This window comes from Camelus dromedarius, chromosome 31 (genome assembly GCF_036321535.1).
Source record: "Camelus dromedarius isolate mCamDro1 chromosome 31, mCamDro1.pat, whole genome shotgun sequence".
Classification (NCBI taxonomy): Eukaryota; Metazoa; Chordata; class Mammalia; order Artiodactyla; family Camelidae; genus Camelus; species Camelus dromedarius.
Window position 1 is genome coordinate 2547439 of NC_087466.1, and position 25060 is coordinate 2572498.

General features: G+C 56.2%; 1 protein-coding gene across 1 annotated transcript; it reads right to left on the reverse strand.

Annotated features, from left to right (window-relative positions):
• Positions 1 to 11847: 11847 nt before the first annotated feature.
• LOC105095291 (RIMS-binding protein 3A) lies at positions 11848 to 17112 on the reverse strand. Its single transcript, XM_031443166.2, has one exon. It carries the CDS (start codon positions 17110 to 17112, stop codon positions 12088 to 12090), a length of 5025 nt encoding a protein of 1674 aa, XP_031299026.1. The 3' UTR covers positions 11848 to 12087.
• Positions 17113 to 25060: the final 7948 nt, after the last annotated feature.

Sequence of the window (25060 nt, forward strand, 5' to 3'; positions counted from 1 at the left end):
GACACCGCCGTGGGGGAGGGGCGCGCGGGAGGAGTCGGGACCCCGACCCTGGGCGCTCTGGCACTCGACTCCGGGTGCGGGGGTGGAGCCGCGACCTCGGCCCGGGAGCACTCTGACCGCATCTCGGCGGAAGGGGACTTTGGCCCCCACTGGCTCTCGCCCAGCCCCCACACTCGGAGCCGACCCCTCTTGGGCCTGACCCTGACCCCTCGCAACCGCGCATCACGGACCCCTTCGCCGCAGCGCTCGGTGCCCCCCGCAGGCGGTCAGCGTCACCGCGCAGCCGGGGGCTGCAGACGGCGTGGTCCGGCCCGGGATCGGGGGGCTGGTCGTGCGGATCCGGAGAAGGAAGCCCCCTGCCCAGCCCAGCGCCCTCACGCAGCTTGCAGGTCCTACCTGCTCCGAGGGCGCAGAGGTCACTGTGCTCCGTGTTCTGCCAGCCCCTTCCGGTGGCCGCAGCCCCTCGCAGGCCCCCGGGGTCAGGCGACGCGCCCAGGCCGGCCGGACCCAGGCTGTTCAGAGGGGCTGGAGCCGGCCCGGGGCCGCGGCTCTGCGCTAGGGGTCACCTGATGGACCTCTCGGTGCACTGTGGGCACCAGACAAAAGGAGGCTGAGAGGGTCTCAAGTTTACCGTGTAGTTGAGACTGGATCCAAGTCCCCCCAGGAAGGCTGGCTATGCCACTGGTGTTCCAAATTAACATATACGTTTGATGCAACCTTAGCAGGGCAGTTCTGAGGCTTAACAAAGTTCTAACTTCACCTGGAAAAATGAATAGCCAAAAACAGCCACCGTTTCCCGCCTTGGGAACAAAAATAGGAATGAGGGTGGACTTGCCCTAACATATTAAAACAAATTGTGAAGCTACTTCACTCGACTCAGTGCAGGTAAACCAAGAAATAGAATAGAAGACCTACAAACAGATCCCAGAAATGGTAAGAACGGAATGAAAAAGGAAGTATCAAACATCAGCGAAGAAAAGAACAATCTTGCACGAATAGAGCTCAGTAGAGGACTATCAGAAGAAAGTACTGAAAAACTCATCACCCTACTAACCAAAGACATGCAGACTAAAACTACAAGTTGCTTTGTTTGTTTTTGGAACAAATTAGAAATCAGTTTCAAGTGATAACCTTCAAATACAGGCAGGGGTCTGGTGAATAATCACTCTCATGTACTTTTGAGCCCAAAATAAAAATCTTTTTAAATGGTCACCCCCCTGGGTCCAGTAATTCCTCTTCCTGGATTCTTTTCTAAGGAAATTAACCACATTTGTGGTCTGTGTGCCTGATTATCTGTCTCTCTAACCAGACTGTAAGCTTGGACCCCACTGCCAGGAGCACTCCTGAGACTAAGCACTCAATGGTCACTTGTTTCATTTGGGGTCCAAAAATTAATGTACAATCATATTTTTCAAGTGTTTATAATCATGAAAAAAGTCAGACACAAAGTAAACGTCTGACAGTAGGGACTGATTAAATCATCCACATGATGGAATGTTAGGCAGCCACTAAGAATGGTGTTTTTAAGAATACCATTGCACGTCCAGAAGCATGCAAATGATATTAAGCGGAAAAAAAACCAAACTACAAAATTGCATGTACTGGATGCATGCAAAATATTGATCCATGGAAAAGCAAATGAAGAAAATACATCAAAACGTTTACAGAGATGTCCCCTAGGCTTTGGGATTTTATATACGTATATATGTACATATGTTTTAGTGTGTGTTTTATTATAAAGGTAACATTTCTAGTTGGAACAATTCTAGCTATATTGAAATACATTTTTTAAAAGTCAGTAATTCTCCTCTCCCATCTGTCCTCTGAAGTATCATTAACAGTAGTACATCTGCACTCTGAAGTCAACACGTATCTGTTCAACATGTTACAAAAAAAGACCCTACTTTTTTGAAACTATAAGACAATATACTATATAAACTGTAAGTCATTATAGAACCTAAATTACATTTGCTCTTTGTCCCCTAAGAGTCCATCACAACATCTTTCTAGTGCATGTCCACATTTGTTCTTTATTAACCGATTGTGTTCCTTCTTTAATAGCTGATCAAGATTCCAGAGTGTGGAGGTTCTCTTAATCACGGCTATTCAGGTTATTGATAGTTTGGAACTTTTTTAGTTTGTTTTTGTTTTTGAAACTTTTTTTTTTTGGATGTTTAAATTCTTGGATATATATCTGCACGTACTCCTACCTCTAGTCATGTAGAATGGTTTTCTAGAATTAGAATCTGTGGGTTATGATATGTAGGTATTTTCAATTTGAATAGGTCCTGCCAGGTGTACTTTTCCCAAATGGTGTAGCGATTCATATCATGCGAGTGAGGTTTTATCTTTCCTGCTTCTTTAACTTCCCAGAATATTCCGAAGTTTCCATACTTAGTACATTTTCCTTTTAAAGTCAGAGGGTGGAAAAAGTCCAGAGACCAGGGGCAGGGAAAGTTCTAAATCTCAGTGAGCTAGACCCTCACTGTCTCTGTTCTGGTAACTGGGCAGCCTTACATGGTGTCCCCACCTCCAGTGCCCACCCCAAGCCCATTTCTTGCCAAGCACTTTATAAAGTCCAAGCATAGTTACTTCCCCACTTCTAGTGCAATATTACATAGACACAAACTTAAAAACTTGGGGTGAAGTTTTTGATCGAATATTAAGTGAAAATGGTGGATTTCCAAATGTTATTTTGGGGGCAGGATGTAGCTCAGTTGGTAGAGTGCTTGCTTAGCCTGCATGACGTCCTGGGTTCTATCCCCAGTATCTCCATTAAAATAATAAGTAAATAAATAACCTAATTACTTCCCCCCAAAATAAAAAATAAAAATAGATAAATAACATTTTAAAAATATATTTTAAAATGTTATTTTATATGACAGCAACCCTGTAAGATTACGTTTGGGTGGAAATTAACCTGGAAATATAAAAATCACACTGTGGTGGGGATGGGCAGAAAGAACCAGGTGTATATTTTGTGCCAACAGCCTGTGGGTTTTGTGTATCTAGTACTGGACCTAACCTCTCTGATCATCTTTCATCATCAGTCATTTGGGAATAGTAATGGCGCCTGCCCCTGGGTTCCAGGAGGGCTCAGTGAGATAAGGCTGGGCAGGTGAAGTGGAATCAGGCTCTGGAAGCCCTGGGGAAAGTAAGGGCAACTGTTCTGTCACACAGGGCAGCTCAGGTAAGGGCGGGAGAGCTCATGCACTTCTTTTACAGTCATCTTTTTTGAATAGAAAGAAAGAAAGAAGGAAGGAAGGAAAGAAACAAAGGAAGAAAGGAAGGAAGGAAGAAAGAAAGAGAGAGGGAGGGAGGGAGAGAGAGAGAAAGGAAGAAAGAAAGGAAGGAAGAAAGAAAGAGAAAGAAAGAAAGAAAGAAAGGAAGAAAGAAAGGAAGGAAGAAAGAAAGAGAAAGAAAGAAAGAAAGAAAGAAAGAAAGAAAGAAAGAAAGAAAGAAAGAAAGAAAGAAAGAAAGAAAGAAAGAAAGAAAGAAAGAAAGAAAAAGAAAGAAAGAAAGAAAGAAAGAAAGAAAGAAAGAAAGAAAAAAAGAAAGAAAGAAAGAAAGGAAGAAAGGAAGAAAGGAAGGAAGAAAGGAAGGAAGACAAAAAGGAAACACAAGATATCCCAAAAGGGTAAATAACTACTTCTTAATACAACAGCCAGATTTAAGGAATAAAAAGGATGCCCAGTTGAAATTTGCATTCCAGGTAAACAACTAATAATATTTTACTATAAGTATGTCCCATACAATATCACATCTCACCTCTCCCCACCTCTACACTGCCCCAAGCCACACTGCAAAAGTCTCTGTTCCTTTCATGTGTCTCGATTTCTCCTCTCACCTCTGGACTTGAGCACCCAGGGCTCCTGCTGCTTGGGCCACCCTTCCTCCTCCTCCCCACCTCTGCCTGGAGACCCCTACCCAGCTCAGACATCACCTTCTTCAGGAAGTCCCCCTCCCCTATCCTGGCAGGAACACCTTATCTTGTTCCTTCTCATAGACCCAGTACCCAGCTCATGCCTGACACCGAATAGGCACTCAATGAAATGTCAAAGGAATGAATGAATGAGTTTCCTCCTGACTTCCCTTCCCTCCTGTAGCGACCTACCCCATCTGCTGCTTCTGACACCATGTGGGTTTCATTCATTCCTCATCACAAGGGATGTGGTGCGGGTGGTACACACAAGTGACAGAGTGGCACTGCAGAAACTTGGCGTTCAGGTCACTCAGTTGGGAAGCAGTTTCTCTTGCAAGAGCAACAGCCCCATCCCAATTGAAACTGCTGATAGTGGCTCCCAGTGTTGGGTCCTCACTCTAGGGACAGGCAAAGCACTTCAAACACAGAAGCTCGCTACTCTTCATCACCACTTCGGAGAGTGGTATGTTACTACCCCATTTCCTAGATGAGAAAACTGAGGTTCAAAGAGGTTAAGGCCATCTGCCCAAGTTACACAACTGAGCTGGAACCCAGGTCCCCACCGACAGGCAAGAGCTCAGTGCAGCCTCTTAAAACAGCACTATCTGAGTTGAAGGCCCTGCCTTGTGACAGGCCCCCTCCCTCACCAGCCACCTCCCCTCTCTTTGCCCTCCCACGGCCCCACTCTTAGTCTAAGAGGGGCCACCACACTGGGCTGCCATTCAAGCAACAGTTGCTGACACTGAGGACATGGGCACCATGTGAACAGCACAGTGGGGGACCCAGCAGACTGTCTTTGATGGGGAGATGCAGGCTGCTCTGCAAGGTCCTAGCAGGGAAACTGACTGCCCTGGTTTGCGGGGCCTATGCAGTGCCCACTGCGGGGCACCCTGTCCCTCAGCATCGGCTCCAGCGCCCCTCCTGGCCCAGCGTTCTCTGACTGCTTGCTCCAGAACAGCTGTTCCTCACCCTTCATCCTAGCTCTGTTTCCCTGCACCACCGTGGACGCCCTTGTTGTTGTACGGGCTGTGTGGCTCTCACGACACTATGACTTCCGCGAGAACCAGGAGCAGCCACTGCCTGTGGCTGCAGCCGGTACCTAGGATGCAGCCAGCTCCGACGTGATTAGTAATGATTTGGTGCGTGAATGAATAGGTGAGACCCCAAGGCCAAACTCAAGTGCGAGGCAGGGCGAGGCCAGGCAGGGGAGCAGCAGATCTAAACTCCTGAAGGAAGAGAAGGCTTTTCGAGGCACCCAGAGGAGGTTGGGTGGGTAGGTGCCAAGGGCAGGGGACCATGGGAGGTGGTAAGTGCCCAGGCCAGCATCCGGGGTGGTAAGCAAATTTGTGCTGGGGGAATGTGAAGGAGACCAGCCCACGGGTAACCGAGGAGAGGCTGCGGGGAAGGCAGGACAGCCCTGGAACCCAACTGAAGGTGGTGACACTGTCACTCAGCATACAGACAAAGAAGGGTGAAATGTTTACTGTTCAGTCGGCCACGACATCCTGCTAAGTGGAAGAAGAAGGATCCAAAACAGTATGGAAGATTCACTTAAAAATAAAATAAAATAAAAACAGTATGAATGATGTAATCACATTTATGGCTTCTGGAAATTATATGCGTGTTTCCATTCCTATACACGCTTATAAAGAAAGCTGGGGCATAGACCCACAGGAGGAGGGGCTTGGGGGAGGGGCAGGAAGGGCGCCTTCAGCTTTAACTCAAGTCCTCCTGTATTGTTGGAATTGTTCCTGCATGTCTATCTATGACTTTTGTTTTTTTTTTTTAGAAAAATATTTGGGAAGTGAAGAAAAAACAATTTTCAGTGAGGCTGCCTCCCTGTCTTGGAAAGCTTTGCCTGCCCCTACTTCTCGCAAACTCCTCCAGACCCCCGGCTTTCTGCTTCTGACCAACCCCAACCTTGCTCTTCGGTTTCTTGGTTGCCTCCCCCATTAGACTGGCAGGGTCTGTTGTGGGGTCCACCTGCAGGACGCTGTGGCCCCTGTATCTGGCCCAGGTGAATGGACAGATGAAGGAGGGGGCCCAGTCGTCACTCTGAGATGGACAGGGTGGAGACCAAGCCTGGCAGGTCTATGCTTCTGAAGGAAGCCCATGGAATTGGACTTGGATCCAAATCCTGGCCATGCCACTGACCAGACAGCTATCCTAGAAGTGACCTCCAGCAGCCTTAGTTTTCCCACCTGTAAAATGGGGCTGATAGCAGTGTCTACTCAGTTGGCTTAGGTGGGCAGGCAGAAGCCCAGCGGAGCTTCAGTAGGTGAGGAGAGGGGAAATGTGGGCAGAGAGCAGTGCCACAGGACAGAAGGGGGAGCCAAGGTGAGGAGATGTCCCATTTAGTTTCCTCTCCGGCAGCTGAGGGGGCAGCAGAGGAGAGCAGGCCCCTCCAGAATCCCAGTTGGAGGACAGGGTCCTGGGAGCTCTGCCCAGTCGCCAGAGGGATGGGGGTGGACCAAGGCTGCACAGGATGGGGGGGTGCTTGGAATTGCCAAATTCCAGCTTTGCCATTTTCTTTGGGGAGCCTCTTCCTCCCTCCCCAGGGCCTAGTGGGGCTTCCTGTGCAGTGGGGGAGGGGCTCACTCCCTCCTGACCTGAACACCAGGAAGCCCCAGGGCTGTGACAGCCACCTCTGGTCACAGTCACGAGGGAGGCCAGGCCCAGCGGCCCTTATCTTGCCTGACCTTGTGGGGCTGACCACTCCCTGCTTCTGGAAAATGTGGCCCCCTGCCCTCTCTGAGGCCTCTTTCTCCTTAAATCCCAGTGGTCCTGGGGTGGGGCCTCAGCGCCCAATTCTGCCCCTCGGCCCACCACGCTAGGGTGCCTCTGCTGGCCCCAGCCCACGCCACCTTCCAGAAACCTTCCCTGGAGACCCCAGGGCATCTCTGACTCAGCAGTCCAGTCTGTGCCTGCCCTGCTGCCCCATCCCTGCTCCCCACTCCCTGCTCCCCCCTCCCCCACCCTGTGCAGCTCACAGAGGGCTCTGCTGCCCCAGCCCTAACTACTGGCCACTCCCAGGCACCTCCCGCCCTCCCCCCAGCCAGCTCTACCAATTTGAATTCCTGACTGTCCCTCCCTCTGGCCTCCTCCCTAGACCCAGGCCCTGCCCCCAGCAGATAATCTTCCAGATAAGGGCAAGGGGCCAAGGGACACACCTGGGTTCAGACCTCCTGCTTTGCCACCAACTTGTGAACGACCTTGATGAATGACCTCCCCTCTCTGAGCCAGAGTTTCTCCATCTGTAAAAAGGGGAAATAATTATACCCTCTGGATAGGTTGGCCTCGAGCATACCTGAGCTGAGGCACATGGTGAGAGCCCCACAAAGGTCAGTTCTCATTGGGAAGTGCAGCCACCAGGTGCCCCAGGCCAACCATTTTTGGAGGCGGCATCTGGTTTGATGTCTGCCTCACGCCGGATCGGGATGCCTGCATGGAGGGTGCAGTGAGGAATAAGACCCAGTCTGACAGCGGAGGCAGCAGAGTTAATGAGTAATTCCAGAGCATGGGGATCATGCCTGCAGGCCATCCGTGTGCCTGGGAGGGGCTGCTGAATCCAGAGAGGGCGGGTGGGGTGGGATGGCTGCCCACCCCAAAACATGATGGAGTGCAAGCTGGCTGAAGGGCAGAGCAGCTGGAAGGCCAATTTTAGGAAAGAAGAAACTGAGCAGGAGGGGCCCTGCCCCCAAGGGGGCACCCTCTGACCAAAGAACCGTAATGGAGGGGATGCAGCCAAAGGGTTCCCCCAGGCCAGGGTCAATGTCCTGAACGCCCAGGCAGGTGGCACAGCCCGTCAGGTGGTCAGTTACTCGAGGATCTAGTTAAGGGGAGTTTACCTGCAGGCTCAGGACACAATAGGGTGCAGCACCCTGTAGCTGGGTATCAGAGGCCAGGGCTCTTGAGAGCAGGGAACCCTCCAAATATAGGCATTCCCTCCCAGCACAGACCCATGGCTGACCCCACTCATTACTGGGACTGGGACTGGCAGAGCTGAGCCGGGAGGCTGGCTGGACCTGTGGGGCTGACTGGGGAGTCAGTGGTGTCACTGTGGCCCCAGGAGCCCTCCATGCCCAGGTTCCTGGAGCCAGCTCCACCTGGCCACATACTTGGTTTCATGAGAACTGAGCTGGCCCCTGAGGGTTCTACCTTAGGTGGAACCCCTGATCTCCTGCACACCCCCACCCAGCCTCCAAATCCAACCTCCAAGGGGTGAGACAGGGAAAGAGGGTGTGCCTGAAAGGTAGAATGAGCTTCAAATGGGCCTCAGAGGTATCTCAACTCCTTCTGTTGTGACCCCCCCCCCCACCGTGGTGTGCTTAGGAACACAGATTTCACATAAGGACTCTGAAACTGATCAGCTCACCTTACATTTGGAAGATGCACATTGGCAGAGGGTGAGGGGGACAGGTCGCTGAGGGGCAGAGGGGGACAAATGGGCTGGTGGCTGGAGGCTCCAGGTGAGCCTTGGAAAAGGCTAGAGGAGCCGTGACCACTTCATGCTGGTTTACGACAGTGGCTCTTGCTTCCTTAAGTCCCTCTTGCTCTTGGGGAGTGAGAAGGAAACAAGGTTTCTCATGAGAAGTGATGGGGGAGGGCAGGGGGAGGGCTGGCAAGGTGCTGAGCAGAGGCCCCTGGGCAGAAGTGGCCGGCGCCAGGACAGGCTCAGTGACCCTTGCTCCAGAACTATCCAGACTCTCCGAACACTGCCCATCTGCCCACTCCATAGCCTCCTTTGCCCTCTGGCCAGTTGGGCTTCCATCCTCCATCCCGTCCTGGGCAGGCCTGCACAGGCTTTGGGCCTCCAGGTCACCTGGTCAGTTGGGGAGGGGCCTGGTGCAGGCATCTGCTCCTTCCCAGCTGCTCACCTCGCTGGACATGCGTGGCCTCTCCCTGCCCCTGCTTAAAGCCCTCAGGTCCTCAGGGCCCCTGGGGGAAGCAAGCTGGGCCCACAACCACCTGCCAAGCCATGGACCCCTGCCACCTCTGTCCTCATCAGCTTTCTTGGTCTTCGTTTGGATCCTGACTCTGGCCCAAGCACTCTGAACACATGATCTGCTCAAAACAACCCTCCTGCCCCCAACCCTGCCACAGATGAGGGAACTGAGGCTCAGAGAGGCCTCCCAAGTGTCTACTGGCAAGCAAGGGTTCAGACCCAGTTGGCTGCTCCGTGGCCCTGCCACCTGCAGCCTGCCAGGTGCTACGTTTCTTTATTCAGTCACTGACACCTCCTGTGACCCCAGGGAAACTGGGATTTGCAGGACTGCAGGAGTGAAGTGGAGTCTTTCCTGCAGCTGGGTGTCAGACGTGTCTGGCCCATGTCGGCCCCGGGTCCCTTGGAGGGATGGCCCCTATGGGTATGCGGGGGCTCCCTAGGGTGCTCTGAGGAGAGAGGAGAGAGAACAGGGCTGGGTGGGGCCTGAATCCCAGGTCTGCTGGGTCAAAGAGACATTTCCTGACTTCCAGCTTGCCCTGACCCTGGGGCTCAGGGCCTGAGCAGACAGGTGTGGGCCCAGGTGGGCAGTCCCTGGGGAGCAGCCCCTAGCACACTCAGGCTGCCCCCTGGTGGCAGCATGAGAAAGCTCCTGGGGACCTGGAAGCCCTTCCAGGAGAGGGGGCCCTGTCCCCAGTCCCTTCCTTCCCTGCCCCCGACCCCATGCTGCTGGTCTCTGAGTTTCCCCAGATGTGCAATCACTCATTATTCTCATGCACCTGGACCTCAGCTTTGGCTGTTCCTGCTGCCTAGGATGCCCCCCTCCTCACCTACCCAGCCCCTGTGATCAGGAGAGCCTTCCTCTTCTGCTTGGGGTCCATGTCTGACTCTGTTCCAGGGATGGGGCAGCCCAGGGTGTGACGTGAGCATCCGGAGCCTGCCCAGGGGCCACACATGGAGGATGGTCAAAAACTACTCTCTCCTTCATTCAGCTTGTATTTACTGAGGATCTACTATGTGCGGGGCAATGAACAAGCCAGAAAGGTCCCTTCCTTCATGTGGCTTACATCACCTGGCAGGGGGCGATGTGGCTGTGCGGTGGGACATGGAACAAAGGAAAACCAGAGGTAACATACCAAGGGTGGGTGATGGCTACAGAGAAAAATAAAGCCAAGTGAAGGCTGGAGTGAAGGGTGGGGGTACACACTCATGGCCATGACACAAACTACTGTGCAGATTTTGGGAAAAGGTGAGCCATCTGGGCTTATGGTCAGGGAAGGAGGTTAAGTAAAAAGGGATGGAACAATGAAGCTAGCATAATTCTTGCTGGGTTCTGTTTGTGGTTCCCATGGAATGACAGCTCCTGTATTCAATTTGGAAAGTGCTGGATTCAGTTTCTATTCTCTTGCTAAATTCTTTGCCCTTCCAGTGCATGGAAACCATACTGGTGTCCACCCGTAGACTATGAGCATCCCACTGAGCCTCCCTCACAAGTTGGAGCCCAGGAACTCCTAGCAGTTTTCTTATTCCTCATCATCCTCTGATGGTTTGAAAAACCATGAAAGCTGAGAAGAGCTGTGAGAATACCCACATTCACAGCAGCTTGATTCACAATTGCCAAAAAAGTGGAAGTAACCTAAGTGTCCATGGACGGATGAATGGATAAAAAAATGTAGTCCATCTGTATTGAGCTGTAAAGAAGGAAAGAAACTGATACTGGCTACAACATGGATAGAACTTGAGGACGTTATGCTGGGAAAAATAAGCCAGACACCAAAATTCACTGTGCAAGTTCACTTTGGTGAAGTCCCTAGGGTAGTCCAATTGGTCCAGACAGAAAGTAGGGGCTGAGGGAGGGGGAAGGGGAGCAGTTGGGTAACAGGGTAGAGTTTCAGTTTTGCAAGATGAAAAGAGTCCTGGTGATATGTTGCACAACAGTCTGAATGTGCTTAATGCATGTGAACTGTACCCTTAAAAAATGGTTGAGATAGCAAATTTTATGGTACATATATTTTATCACAATTTTAAAGAAGAGAAACTGAGAGCCAGTCTGGGTTTTCTCCTCAAGCCAGCTGAGGAGCCTCTGAGCCTGACTTCTCACTGTGAGACGTGGTGGTTGCATGCGAGAGAGGACCAGAGTGGCCCTGGGTGGACGCCTTCCTCCCCAGTCGTGGCCCGCAGCTTTCGCTCACAAGTGGTCAGTGTGTGTGCACACCACACTGGTTCCAGTGTTGAGGATAAAGCAGCAGTGAATGTGTCAGGCTGAGGGACCCCCTGGGCCTGCCCTTCCCTTTTCCCATCTCTAGCCCTGGGGACAGGGTGGTGGAACATTCTAGATCTGATCCACCAAATCCCCAGAGAACCTGCCTGTGGTTCCAATTCTTCCAGCCAGGATGCCCTGGTTGGTTCCTCCTGTCCCCCAGGAAGGTGGTGCCCTTCCTCTGATAGCAGCGGGGACGTGGGGAAAAGTGGGAGCATCAAGCAGAAGTAGAGAAGAATGAAGACCACCCTTGGTCCCCGCCCTCCAGAGAGGGCATCCCGGAGGACCATGGGAGGAAGTGGCTCTGCAGTGGTGTGACCTGAAACCAGGGGACCCTCTGGCTTCAGGGGTTCTTCTGTAAATGGGGTGAATGTGGACATGCCCTCCCAGGGAGGCCCCTCAGAAGTGAGAAGCCCTGGGGAAAGGGGGCCGTTACTAATGTGGGGAGTGGGGCCCCCAGCTGGGGGGCTCTGACCCCACCCTCCACAAAGGGCTGAGCCCTGGCGCACAGCCCACCTGTAGTGATGCCCGGCTTCTCAGCTCTGACTCTCTGCTGGACCCTCAGACACTGAGCTGAGCCCCCTAAAGATCATGACCCCCAACCTCCATCGGGAACATGTGTCTGCAGCCCTCGAGGGCCCTGCACAGACAGTGAGGAGAGGCAGGCTTGTTTCCCTGCTTGCACTTTTGCTTCTAAAATATTCTTTTTCTTTTTTTCCATGAACATTTTAATGAGGAGTTGAACATAAGATAGAAAAATAACATTCAGGTCACTTTTTTTCTTTTTAAGAGGCGGCTTTTCTTGAGATGTTCATACAAGGCAATGGGTGAATAAGGCTAAACTCCTAAGGAGAACGCCTACTGACAGATTGCAGAGAGAGGCACTTCTCCAAACACCCGCCACGGAGACCGGCCTGCCCACCTCTCAGGGGGCTGCTGGCTTTCTTTTGGAAGCAACTCAGTTTAGACTTCTGCCCTGCTACTCTGGAGACCAGGGGAGGCCTGGGCTGCCGTCAGTTCTGCAGGGGGCCTCGTGGAGCACGAGCTGCTCATGGAAGTGGGGAGGGTGCTGGTGGTGGTCCCTGTGGGCGAGGGTGGCCAGAGGTCCCTGCCCTGGCAGGGAGCTATGCTCACTCTGTGGAGGGACACGTGGTCCAGCAGGTGAGCTGGGACCAGGCCTCTGTGGCCACCTGACTCTCCATAGTAGAATCCCTTGTCATCCACAGGCCCATAGACTGTGACCACATCCCCCACCCTCAGGGACAGTTTGCCCTTCACCGAGCCCCCTGCCTGCCCGTTCCTGGGGTCATAGTCCAGAGCCGCCATCATGGTGGTTGGGGTCCACAGGGAGGGCCTCCTGGAGCTCCCCAGAGGCATGGGGAAGGAGCCCAGGGGGCTGGTGAGTCCCTCAAAGTCGTCAATGCGGGCCCCAGAGGGCAGAGGCCCTTGTCCCGGCAAATGCCACCTCCTGCCAGTCCACTCTGTGCCCACCTCAGCCTCGGCCACCAAGTGCTCAGGGCTATTGCCCACTTGCCCATCATGCTCGCCCCACACTTTCAATAACTGCCCTTTCTGGAAAGCCAGCTCCTCCTCTGCAGCCTCAGGGCTGGCAGACATCTCCAGGGGGTCATAATCAGAGAGGGCCACCAAGACCCTGGCTGGGGAGTCCACCCTCGTTCCCAGTGCAGGGGGGTCAGCCCTGGACATCCTGATGGCTTTGCTGGATGGAGCAGAATACAGCGCCAAGCTGGGCTCTCGGAGCCAGCACTCTCTCTTGCCCCCCAGAGCCTGACCTCGCCCACTCTGGCTCCTAAGCTCCTTCCTCTGCTCTTGCCCCTCTGTGGCCCACAGACACAAGTGCCCAACTTCCTCATGCAAAATGTCACAGAAGTCAGACATGTATCGTTGGCTGGCACCCAGTGGGGCAGGGGCAGACACAGGGGCATCTTGCTTTTGTCTGAGGACCTTCTCATGGACAGTCTTCTTCTGACATGGCTCCTTCCGGGGCCCACACTCAGGAGACAGACGGGTGCCTCCCAGAGCAGGGCTCGGGCTGGTGCCTGTGTGTTGGTAGCAGTTTTCTCCCCAAGCCTGGCCTCTGGGCAGGGGCAGCCTGTGGTTCTGGGGATCCTTCTGAAAGAGCAGGTCCTTCATGCAGAGCTCCTGGGGCTCTGTGGGCCCCTGGGCTTGGCTGCCCAACCCTGCACTTGGACATTGTCCCTCTGATCTCAGTTTGGGCATCAGGGACTGCCTCCTTGGGGGTTCTTCAGGAAATGCTTCTGGGAACTGGGCCTGGGGCTCCCCGCAGCTTCCAGAGGTGTGGGGGCTGAACTTGGCACTCAGGGGAGCCAGCGCCAGCCTCTGAGGCCAGATGGGGAAGGTGACTCTGCAGGTGGATGGGTCCCCACAGGTGTAGCTAAAGGGAGAAGTCTTTGGACATTGGAGACAGGAAAAGCAGTCCTCAGGGATCTGAGCGGGCACCGAATCCAGGGACTCACCGCAAAGCGACATGGTTCTTACTGAAATCTTCTGACACATCAGGGGCAGCTGAAGCTGGGAAAATTCCAACAGGGTGCTCCCAGCAGTGCCATCGGTGACCTCTGCGACCTTGAGCCCATCGGCATACACAGCATAGCCAGTGACCTGGACGCCGTTGGAGGACCCTGCCGAATCGATGGTCACAGGGAGCCAGCTCACCACCAGGAGGCCTGGGGAGGTGTGGCGCTCCACCAGCACATCCAGTGGTGGGTCAGGGGGTCCTGCCAAGGGAGTGTTGAAGGTGATGGTGGAGGACATTTTTTCCCAGCGCACTTGCAGCGAGTTCCACAGTGGGCGCACCTCCACTCGCGCCTGGTACCTCGTGCCAGGATGCAGGTGGTGGAAGGTGTAGCAGCTCACACCCGCTGGGGTCTGGGTGCACTCCACATCACCAAGGTACACCATGTGGGGGTAGCTGCTGCCACCCCAGGTGATCTCGGCCGATGTGGCTGCAATACTTCTCAGACGAAGTTGTGTGGGGGCCACACAAAGGATCTGGTTGGCTCCCAGAAGAGGTTTGGAGAAGCCTTGTTCGTCCACACTCTGCCAAGAGCCCAGCCAGCAGTCTTCCGTCTTGGCATCTGAGCTCTCTCTTGCCACTCCTGTCTCAGAGCCCACCCACACTATCTGGCATGGCCCCCTGTCCACTGTCCCCTGCGCTTTCCCAGGTAATAGGCTGTGACCACTGTCATCTTTGGAAGCTTTGCCCTGCCTGGCTGGGAGTCGAGTGGGGCCATGGTCAGGGGACTCAGGGGGCAGGCAGCCCAGGATGTCGCTGTCTGGAATCTGCTCCACCAGGTTGGATGGCACCAGCCCCTGCCGGCCGTCCTCCAGCTCCCCTTCATAGAAGCCATCCTCATCCATGTCCCCAAAGATAAATACATAATCCCCAGCCGTGAGGGGCAGCTCACTTTCAGGGTACTCATTGGGCCCCTCAAATGGGTTGTAGCTATACCGAGCCAGGAAGACTTTGAGCTTGGGAGTGGCAGGGGCCTCTGAGCCCCCCACTTCCAGGGTCAAGGGCACACTATCTGGCTCCAGGTCCTCCACCTCGCTGGCTGTGTCCACATCTAGAGTGGGGCAAGATGGCACAGTGGCCCACATGGACTCCACCTCAGAGGAGGAGTTCGACTGGGAGCTGGTTTTCTTGGTGTGGGGGCTGGAGTCCAGAGGTTGGCTGGTTGGACCTCTGTCTGGCACTTGGGGGGCACTGGCTGGCTCCCTGAGGGCAAATGGGTTCTCCTGCAGGGAGTCTCCCTTCTTCTCTTGTTTGTCCCTGCTGGGCTGGGATGATGCTTGGTCTTCAGGCTCTGGCTGAAACTTGGTTCTTTCCCAACTTTTCACTTGGGATTCTGGGGCCTGGGGGCCCCCCTGGAGTTCCTGGGGAAGGTGACCAGGATGACACTGCAGTGCCCGCATCTCCTCCCGGGCAGCCTGGAGATCATACAGGGCCTTCTGCAGATCGTGCTGCAGCTGTTGCTGCCTGTCCTGCCCTTGAGCCGCCTGCTGCAGCAGCTGCCCGGCCAGAAGGCCGGCGGCATCGCGCTCCTGGCACGCGCGGCCCAGCTGCCCGCGCACATCGTCGTTCTCGGCCGCCACCTTCCGCCTCCAGTCGGCCTGGGCCTGCAGCCGTGCGTTCTCCGTGGCCAGCCGGGAGCCCTGGCGGAGCGCCGCCTGCAGCTGTGCCTCGGCCTCTTCGCCGCGTCTCTGCGCTGCCGCCGCCTGCGCGCCCAGCTCCTCGCACTCTCGCCGCCGCGCACCCAGCTCCAGCTCCAGCGCCTCCACTTGGCGCCGCGCCTCCTCGCGGGGCGCGCTCTGGCCGCCTGCCTCCTCCCGGGCGTGGCTGGCGGCCTGCTGCAGTGTTAACTGCCTCTGCAGGCGCAGCACCTCCCGCTGGGACTCGCGCTGCAACCGGTCCAAGTCGCTGACGTTAAGCCACAGGGCGCAGGCGGCGCCCCCGCCAGGGAGCTGTGCGCTGCTGAGGCCTGAGGCGACACGCGCCTGCAGCAGGTGGCACTCCTGCCGCAGCTCTTCAATCTGCTTGTCCTTGGCCAGCAGCGCGCTCGCCTGCTCCGACAAGTCCCGCGCGCGTTGGCGGGCGAGGGCCTGGCACAGCTCCAGGCCAGCAAGGCTATCGCCGGGCACAGGCGCGCTCATAGCCCGCAGGTTGGTTTCCTGCAGCTTGCGGGCCCGGTCCTCCAGGCGTCGCGCGAGGCCAGTTAGCTCGGCGTGCTTCACCTTGAGCCGCTTCACCTTCTCGTCCGCCTCGTCGCGGAAGCCAGCGCGCCGCAGCTTCAGGTTCTCTTCGCGGAGGCTAGAGCAGCGGAGGGCCAGCACCTGCAACGCCTCGGTCAGCTCTGAGTTCTGCTTCACGAGCTCGCCATAGTCCTGGCCCGGCGACAAAGGAGTCAGGGCTTCGCAGGTCTGGCTCCTGGACTCTTCCCCTCCTGGTGGGTCGTCAGGTCTCCTGTGCTCCGATGGTGGCGGCTGCGGGGGGCACAGGGAGCCCAGGATGGAGGCATCTGGCGAGGAGGATTCCGGGGCCTTGGGGCGACTCAGGGTGCTGTCGAGCGAGCGGGAACTCGCTGGTGCCAAGGAATCGAGGGAGCTGACGCGCACGGGGAGCAGGCTGTCTGGGGAGCCGGAGCTCGCCGAGGGCACCCGTTCGAGGGAGCGGGAGCGTGCGCGGGTGCCCGCATTCAGGCTGCCGAGGGATTCGAGTCGACGTGCGGACTTTACGGCGGTCTCGGGGGACCGCTCTTCCGAAGATTCCACCGCCTGGGGGTCGGGGACGCCGGACAGAGCGGGGTGCCAGCGGAAGTGCTCCAGGATGTACTTGAGGAAGAGCTGGCGTTCCACGTCGAGGGCCGCCTGTAGGTGGCGGATGCGCGAGGCCTGCTCGCCGTCCGTCTCCCAGCGGAGCTGCGCCAGCACTTCCTGCAGGCGACAGCGGCACTGCGCGGCGGCGACTTCGGGCGCCCCCGCGCGGCCGCAGTAGCCGCGGTTCACCAGCTCCTCGGCCAGCTGGCGCTGCAGCTCCCGGGCCTGGCGCACGACGCCGTCACGCTCGCGGTGCAGCAGCTGCTGCAGCTGCCGCATCTCGGCCTCCTTCCAGCGCAGCAGCTGCCGGATCTCGGCCTCGCGCTCCCGCAGCATTTCCTTCTGCAGCTGCCGCAGCTCCCGGCCGCGCTGGGCCTCCCACTTGGAGCGCAGGTGGTCAACCAGCTGCTGCTGCTCCCGCTCGGCCTCCTCCCGCAGCTGGCGTGCCTGGGCCGCGAAGCGCCGCCGCTCGGCTCGCCCGCGCACCCGCTCCGCCTCCAGCTCGGCCCGCAGCTTCACCAGCTCCCTCCTCTGCTCCTCCAGCACCGCCACCGCCGCCGGGCCCGGAGTAGCCTGCTTCTTGGGTGTCGCGCGGCCCCCGCCCAAAGGGCTGGGCGAGTCCTTGGTCATGGTGGCCGCGGCCTGGCCAGACGCCTGACCTCGCCTGGCCCAGGCCGCCGCTCGCCAACGGCCGCCGCTCCGGCCGCGGCCAACCGCCCCGCGCGCCCCTTCCGGCGCCCCTGAGGGTCTCCGCGAGCTCCTTCCGCCTCTGGGCGCGTTCCCCCACCCCCTGCGGTGGGAACACTAGCACGCACTCCTCTCTCGGCTGCCTGCGTAGGGGCTGGACTCTACACACCCCTGCTCAACACAGCGCTTGCCCTTCCCAGGATGCCCAGGGGTGTCTCTGACCCCAGGCGTCTCCCTGTTCCTGGTACCATGTCCCTTGTGACCCAGGTACCACATGACCCCTTCCAGGACAACAGCTCATGGGAAGCCTGAGCAGCTTCTCTGGGCCTGGAGAAAAGGGCTTACTTAGCATGTGAGTCAAGATCACCAATGCGGAGTGAGCAGACCCCACCTGGCCAGGATATGGATTCAGGTGGTGTGGTGACTAGAAACCACAATAAGATATGCCCAAACTTGGGGGTGAACCCTGGGCAGGCAGCTGACTGCTGCACCCCCACTGCACCTACCCTGCCAAGGACCCCTTCCAAAGAGTTGCATGCTTTATATATGATATATATTACCTATAAACCTCCTATGACCATTTGACAGAGAAGTCTCCAGCCCATGGCCTGGGCATGGTGCCAACTGAGACAGGCGATAAGGGCTCCTTTGAGGACCAGAGGCCTGACCTGTGATTTCTTGGTTCACTTTTACAATCACCCTGCAGGGATGCTCCCCACCATCCTCCCCACGGTCACATAGCCGAGAAGTAGCGACGTAGGGATGCAAACCTGCAAAATTCTGCCTCCAGATTCCGTGGGCACCCGGACTCCATCCAACCAATCTCAAGGTTGTAATTGGGAGGACCCCTCCCCAGGCTTTGTCCCAGCGGGGAGCCTCACATTTGACGTCTGCAGAAGGAGAGAGGGTCAAGTGGAACCCCAGGGTGGGGGCAGCAGGGAGGGAGGTGAGAGGATGGGGCTGATGTGAGGGCCTAGCCTGCCCTTTGGTCTGGCCCAGGAGTGCCTGGGGCTGCCTGCTTTTCCACAAAGTAAAGCCAGAGGCCCTCATGGGCCCAGCTGGGTCCCTAAACCACCTCCCTGGAGACAGCAGGGCCAGAGAACTTTCCATGGCTCTCCAAGGGGCATTGTGTCAGATGGTTAGAGCTGGTGGGCCTTGGGGTCAAAGAGTCCTTCAGCTTTTTGAGTCACTCCCATGTTTTCATCTGTAAAATGGGCTAATATGTGGCTCCCTTCTGTGCTGTGTGACCTCCCAGAGTTCCCTGACCTCTCTGAGCATTCATTTCCTCTGTTTGTAAGGTTTCAAGGAGGTGAGAGTGTCTACGGTGCCCAAACAGAGCAAGGCTCCCTGGCAGCTCACTGATTTTAATCTTAGGCCCTCTTTCACAGGTAGGGAAACTGAGGTCTGTAAGGCAGGGATTGGGCTGAGGCTGGGCAGGGCTGTCATGGTGGAAGCATGCAGGTACTCTCTGTGCTCCCTCGGACTCACTCCCAATGCCTTGTGGCAAGTGGGAAGCCATCCAGGCTCTGCCACTTTTTGGCTGAAGGGCCATTGCTGGTGACCTCACCTCTCCCAGCCTCTGCACAGTGGGTGTATTAATACCACCAGCTTCCCAGGGTTGGAGGGACATGAGGACTCTGTCAGCTGAGGGCTGGGTGTAGAGTAGGAGCTGCAGAGGTATGTGTAAGTTCCCATCTCACTCTCCAGGGCTTGGCTTGGATCCTCACAAGCTGCTTCCAGGAGTCTGAAGGATTCTTCTGGCTCAAAGGCCTCTGGGCCTTTGCATGTGCTGTTCCCTCTGCCTTGGATACCAACCTGGCTGGAGACAAAAATAACACTGCCCACTGCAGACCTAGTAAGTGTGTCTTGTTCGGTGCCAATGCCTGCTATACATGATTTAAACCACCCATTTTCCAGATTAGAAGTCCTAAGTCCCTTGGGATTAGGGTTCTGCTCAAGGTGACTGGGCTGGCTAGTGGGGTGTGTCCACTCACCTACTACCAATCTTGTCTTCACTTTGGCCTCTATTTAGCAGTGCCTCCTCCAGAAAGCTTTCCCCAACTCTCCAGGCCAGGCTTGGTCAAGCCAGGACTCTGCAGCTCTGATCACACAACCTGGTGCCTCTCCTTTTACAGCAGGGATGTGTCTGATACACATTTGTGTCCCTGCCCAGGGTGGGCTCAGAGGAGGCTCAGAGGCGGGTAAGTGAAAGTCCCTCCCTAGAAAGGAGGGTTAGGGACTCAGGGCCAGGCAGGTAGGCAGGGCATGAAGGGCATGGCCTCACCTGGTGACATGGCTGGCCAGCCTCCCACAGTCAGGTACCAACTGGCAGCAAGGGCTGTGTCCTTAGGCTCCAGGCTTCCCACTGGGGTCTTGAGCAGAGGCATCAGGCTGGGCAGGGAGTGAGGCTCAGTCCTCAGCAGAGATGCTGGAGGGTCCTGAGCTGCAGAGAACACACACACACACACACACACACACACACACACACACACACACGGCTTCCTGCCCCAGCACCAAGTGGCCCCCTGGGAGATGTGGATGGACATCTGGTACCCGGCCACTTGCATCCAGTCCTTATCTTGTGACCACATGTGATCCATCAGAGACCCCTTTGCTTCTCAGTGTGTATGCCAGCCTGGCCTGGGCAGCACTGGGCCTATCACGACTCAGGCTGTGCTACTCTGAGGGAGGCTGTCCAGCCACAAGCCCCCACAGGACCCTTTGAGTGAACTTCCTCTCCCCTATACAGCCGCTCTTCTGGGACCGACCTTCCTGGGTTGCTCCTGGTGCAGGACAGACAGACACTCTTCTCACAGTCAAGTCCCCTGGTAGGCAGGCAGATGATCTTGGCCCCAGCTTGCAGGTGGGAAAACCATGGCTCAGAGAAGCACATGCTGTGCTCACAGCCTGGGGCTGATGGGCTCCACCTTTTCTGCCGTGATCTGTATTTCGGACTGAGTTCCCTTGAAGCCCGCTGTGGCACGGGGGATGCCTTTGGACAGCAGCGAGTAAGTAGAGCTCAGGGACTTGTGGCTCCAGGTGCTCTTTCTGTTTGAGAGGTGAGAGGGATGTGCCAGGTGGTTGTGTTGCCACGGGGAAGCATGTCTTCATGGGGCCCTTAGCAGAGCTCTGTGTGATGGAGGTTGAGGCCCCGAGGCTCAGAGGGACCGGGTGGCTTCCAGGGCACAAGGGCAGCTATGATGAATCTGGGTGGGGCCCACAGCCTGGCTGTCCTGCTGCAGCTCAAGCAAGGCCTCTAGCCGTCAGGTCTGCATCAGGGAGGGGACCCTGGGTGAGTCTTGGGGACACAGTAACCATCCAGCGACTGCCCATGCTGGTGCCACTCAAGGCCCTTGTGAGTGCAGTCCCAAGTATGAGCAAGCTACCGCACACTCATCACATGTACGGTGACTGTCCAGTGACCTGCCTGTCACCCCCAGGGACTCTGAGCTTGGGGAGCCAGACCGTATTCTCTGAGTCTCAGCTTTCTTGCCTATAATATGACAGGGATAGATTACATGGGTGGTTTTCAAACTGGGTTCCTTGGGGTTCCAGGGATCCTGGGAAATACTGAAGGGCCAGAGCTGGAGGGGAGACAGTGTCCCTACCTGCTTCGATGAGACACAGCCACTGACGAGTGACATTTGTCAGATTTTTAGGGTGACTTAAAACTCTAGAAACACCATTAAACTCTGAGCTCTGCAGAGCTGGTGGCCTTGGTGAGGGCCCTGGGCTCCATCCTGAGAACCCAGCGGAGACCTTTAAGCTCCTAACCTCCAGAGCTCCAGAACCTCCAGCCTTCCAGCCTGCTCCTCTCACTTTGGGGTCCATGTGTTTTCTGCCTGTTCTCCGATGTCTCCTCATCTAGGAGGCTGCCTGGTATGTGGGATGTGCTCAATAATTACACAACTGAAGAAGGCAGAGACCAGCTGGCCAGAGGTGGCCTCTGTCCCTGTGGCATTCACAACCTAAGGGCAGATGCAGATGTGAAACACAAATATGGCAAAGGAACCAAGTGAATTCAGAGAGGGGTCCAGTGAGGGGAGCGAGGGGTATGGTGCTTACAGGGTGAAGACCCCACCAGAGCAGGCTTCCCAAGAGCTAAGGCCAGAGACGGTGTGATGCTACCCAGAGCTAAGGTCAGATTTAGGCCGAGGGACCTGCCAATCCCGTGGCCCCGTGAAGTCTGGCCGCCTGCACCAGCCCTCCCTGCACCCCCACCCCCACCCCTCGCCCTGTGCCTACCCTGCCTGGGGCAGGCCTACTCCCTCCTGGCTTCAATTCTTCACAATTCTGTCTTGGTGCTCCTGTGCCTGGGGAGAAACTGGAGCTCACAGAGGGTCCCTCAGCAGCACTGCAAGCAGAACTCCCTGCTCTTGGCCATGGGAGGCCTGGCACTACCAGCACTGTTCCCTCCTGGATAGAAACCTGGAGAGGGACCTGCCGGTGTCTGCCTCTGCTTCCTGGGCTCTGCAGCTGACCGTGGCTGGTCCACACCCTCCTGCGTGGGGCAGTGTGTGCCAGCTTCTAGCTCTCTTCCTCTTACCTGGCAGCCCTGGCCCTGCTTCCCAGGTGTATGCCAACCCATCCCCACCAGCACATGACCAGCCTTGTCCCTGAGTCCTCACCATAGCCAGGGAAACTGGCACTGTCCTCTCCAGAGGAGGAAACTGCCTCGGTTCCACAAGGACTTGTGCCCAGGCCCATGTGACCCAACTCCGGGCTCTGAACTGGTGTCGATATGGTCTGGCGCACTGGCTCTGGCCACTGGAGTCCCATTGTGACCCCTAAGCTCCCAGACAAGTGGCTGCTGCTTCCCAAGGACCCTGCTGCTGCTGGCAGCATCTTGGCTTCCGCCTGCCCACTGTCACCAGGACAGACCCATCTTCTGTCTTCTGCATCTGCCTTTCTCTCCACTCTGGGCCTATTCCAATCACCCTCCTCCCTATGCAGCCTGAAGGCTGACTGACACCAGCGGCGATAACTTTTGTCCAGCCAGTTGGCCAAGGCTCTAGGTCAGAGGAGTCTTTCCTTCCTCAAACATTTGCCAAGCACCCAGTCTGGTCAGGGCAGTAGGTGGGGGGCAGGTGCTGTGTTAATTTCTTCATTCACTAAGCACAGAGAAACTCTAGTGGAGGTTGTGAAGGAAGGGAGGAAGGAAGGATGGAGGGAAAGAGAGAGAATGGGGGTGGGGGAGAAGAGAAAGAGGGAGCCCTTGGGTCGGCTGAGTCTCCCAGACCTTGCAGTCGGAGAGTAGACTTGGGCTTGATCCTCTGACCAGCCAGGTGGCTGAGGGAAAACTTCATTGGCCCCTTGAGCCTCCGTGTCTTCCTCTGTCAGTGGGGCTGGTAACAGTTCTGACCTCAGAGGCTGTTTGCAGGCGTCAAAGGAAGGCTTGTGAATTCATCCTGGGGGACCCAGCACACTGCAGGCTGTCAAGTTCCCCAAGTGGGCGTGGAAAGTCATGCTAGTCCTGAGGCATGACTACCACCTCCCAGATGGATAAGGGGGTGCTGGGGGAGGGAACGAACAGGGCACCACAGGCAAAGGGCATGGCAGAGGCTGGGGCACTGGTTGGGGGAAGGAAGGGATGCAGGATGCGAGGCTTTGGGCCACAGAGGGAGGTCAAGGTGGAACGTCACCACATGGACCACAGTGGGCTCCACTCCTGGAGCTCCCTTCCCAGCTGGGTGACGCAGGGCAGGCTACTTCTCTCAGGGCCCCAGCTTCCTCACCCGTGAGATAGAGCATCTTAGTATGGCTCTGCTGTGCCAAGGAGCTCAGTGGTGGGTGTAAATGTCCAGCCCAGAGCCAGGCACCGCTCAGTGAGTGCCACTGCCAGTTTCCTGCCTTAGCAGAGGCACTTCACCCTGTGATGCTTCCTCCTCTCCTGGGCCCAGACCCTGGTCCCGGTAAGGACCCTCCACCGAGCCTGTGCACCTCACCAAACCCTCACACCTGTTTTCCTTTTGCCTCCCTAGGGTGTGACAAGCCTCTTGACAGCAAGTGCCACCTCTGTATCTCCTCCCCTGAACCTAGCAGGTGAACATCCAGGACCTGAGCTGATTGGAGGAAGGAGCAACTGCGGTCAGTTTGAGCAGGAGGGCCTGGAACCCAGAAGGAGAGGGAAGAGGAGGAAGAGACCATTCTGGATGGGAGGCTCGGGGGCATGGCATGGAAAGGTCAGGTCTGGATGAACAGGGTGGGTGGAGTGGAGGAGAGCTGGGGTGACAAGAAGACAGGGGAGCAGTGGAGGTTTAAGAGCAGGACAGGGGCCCCAAAGACCAGGCAGCTTTCATACTTGGACAGACCATGTGCTTGTTTAACCACGGCACTCTGCTGCCCAGGGCCTCTGTTCCCTACTTGCAATGTGGGCGGAAGAGAGCCATCTTGCCCAGGGGGTGAGGATATGGGAGAAACCACAGCAAAGGCTAGTTCTCAGCACTCACCTCTCCCAATCGCACTCTCTGTTCCTGGTTTAGCATGTCAAGGTGAGGGGCAGGAACCATGCTCCCTCTGTGACCTGGGCCCACTAAGCACCAGGTCCAGTGCACAGTAGGACCATGGAGTCAGTTCCCAAGCCAGGTTCCCAAGTCTCCTCCAGCTCTAAGGAGCTGGCTTATGGAGTCCCTCATACATTTGCCAAATTTTTACTGAGCTCCCACTGTGTGTCAGCCCTTGGGGGAAATAAAAGGCACACAGGGTCCTTAAATGTATGTTTATCATCTAGTTTCTGGGTTTTTGTTTGTGGGGGGAGGTAATTAGGTTTCTTTTTTATAATTTTTTTAATGGAGATACTGGAGATTGAACCCAGGACCTCGTGCATGCTAAGCACATGCTCTATCACTGAGCTATACCCTGCCCTCCTAGCATCTAGTTTTCCCCCACTCTTTCCCTGTTTTAAGCCTGGGCTCCCAGATGCTGGGTGGGAGGCTGGCTCTATTCCAGGCTATACATCTCCAGTACCTTTTTCTCTCTCCTCTCATAGAAAACTGCTTTTTTTTTTTTTTTTAACTGATTGCTCTTAGAATGGAGAAAAATTCCATCACCAGCTTAAATGATCTGAAGCTATACCCTCCTCTTTGCCTGCACTGCCACCCGTGGTCCAAACCACCATCACCTCTTTGCCCCGGTGGCTGCAGTGGCCCTGCTCCCCTCTCATCCTCTACCTACCTCATCCTCCACCCTCCAACCAGAGTCCTCTCCTTACACACGCGCGTCTCGCTCTGTGGCTGCTTGCTGTTCATCCGCCGAAGGCCACTCACCCCACGGAGAAGAAAAGCCACATGTCTCTGGTTCCTACAAGGCTGTCTGTCACCCACCCTCCTCGCTCACTCTAAACTGTCTTACTCCATTCTGGCCACTCGGACGGTCCCATGGTTTCTGCCCGTGCTGCTTCCCCTGTTTGAAGCATTCCCCTTCCTCCCTCGGGCTGCTCCTTCCCAGGGTCCAGGTCCCAGCGTAGACTGTGGAGCAGCAGTCGGGCCCTGCCCCTGGCTGACTGCGTGACCTTGGGCAAACCCTGGGCCTCCTCTGTGCTTCTGTGAAATGGAGCTGTTCACGGTGCGTGTTAGCTATTATTAATTTCTTCTGTTCCCTCAGGGAGGCTCCCGACGTCCTGATGAGAAGTAGGTCCGCACAGCCACTCCCGTCACCCGGTTTTCCTTTCGCCCTTAGCAGCGCTTAGCAGTGCCTGGCTGCTCACCCATCTCATGTTCACTGTGAACCTACTGTGTGCCAGGCACTGCTTCCAAGCGCCACCGCACTGGACGCCCGTGAGGGCACGGCCTCCTCGCGCGAGCCCCGCTCTCCCGGCCTCCCGCGCCGCCGCCGGCGCACAGTAGGCGCTTCGCCAGGCGCCGCGCCGCCGCCCGCCCCTCCCCCGCTCCAG

Bases quoted from the DNA above. Each gene is read 5' to 3' on its own strand.
- LOC105095291 (XM_031443166.2), bottom strand. From the start codon at position 17,112: ATGACCAAGGACTCGCCCAGCCCTTTGGGCGGGGGCCGCGCGACACCC.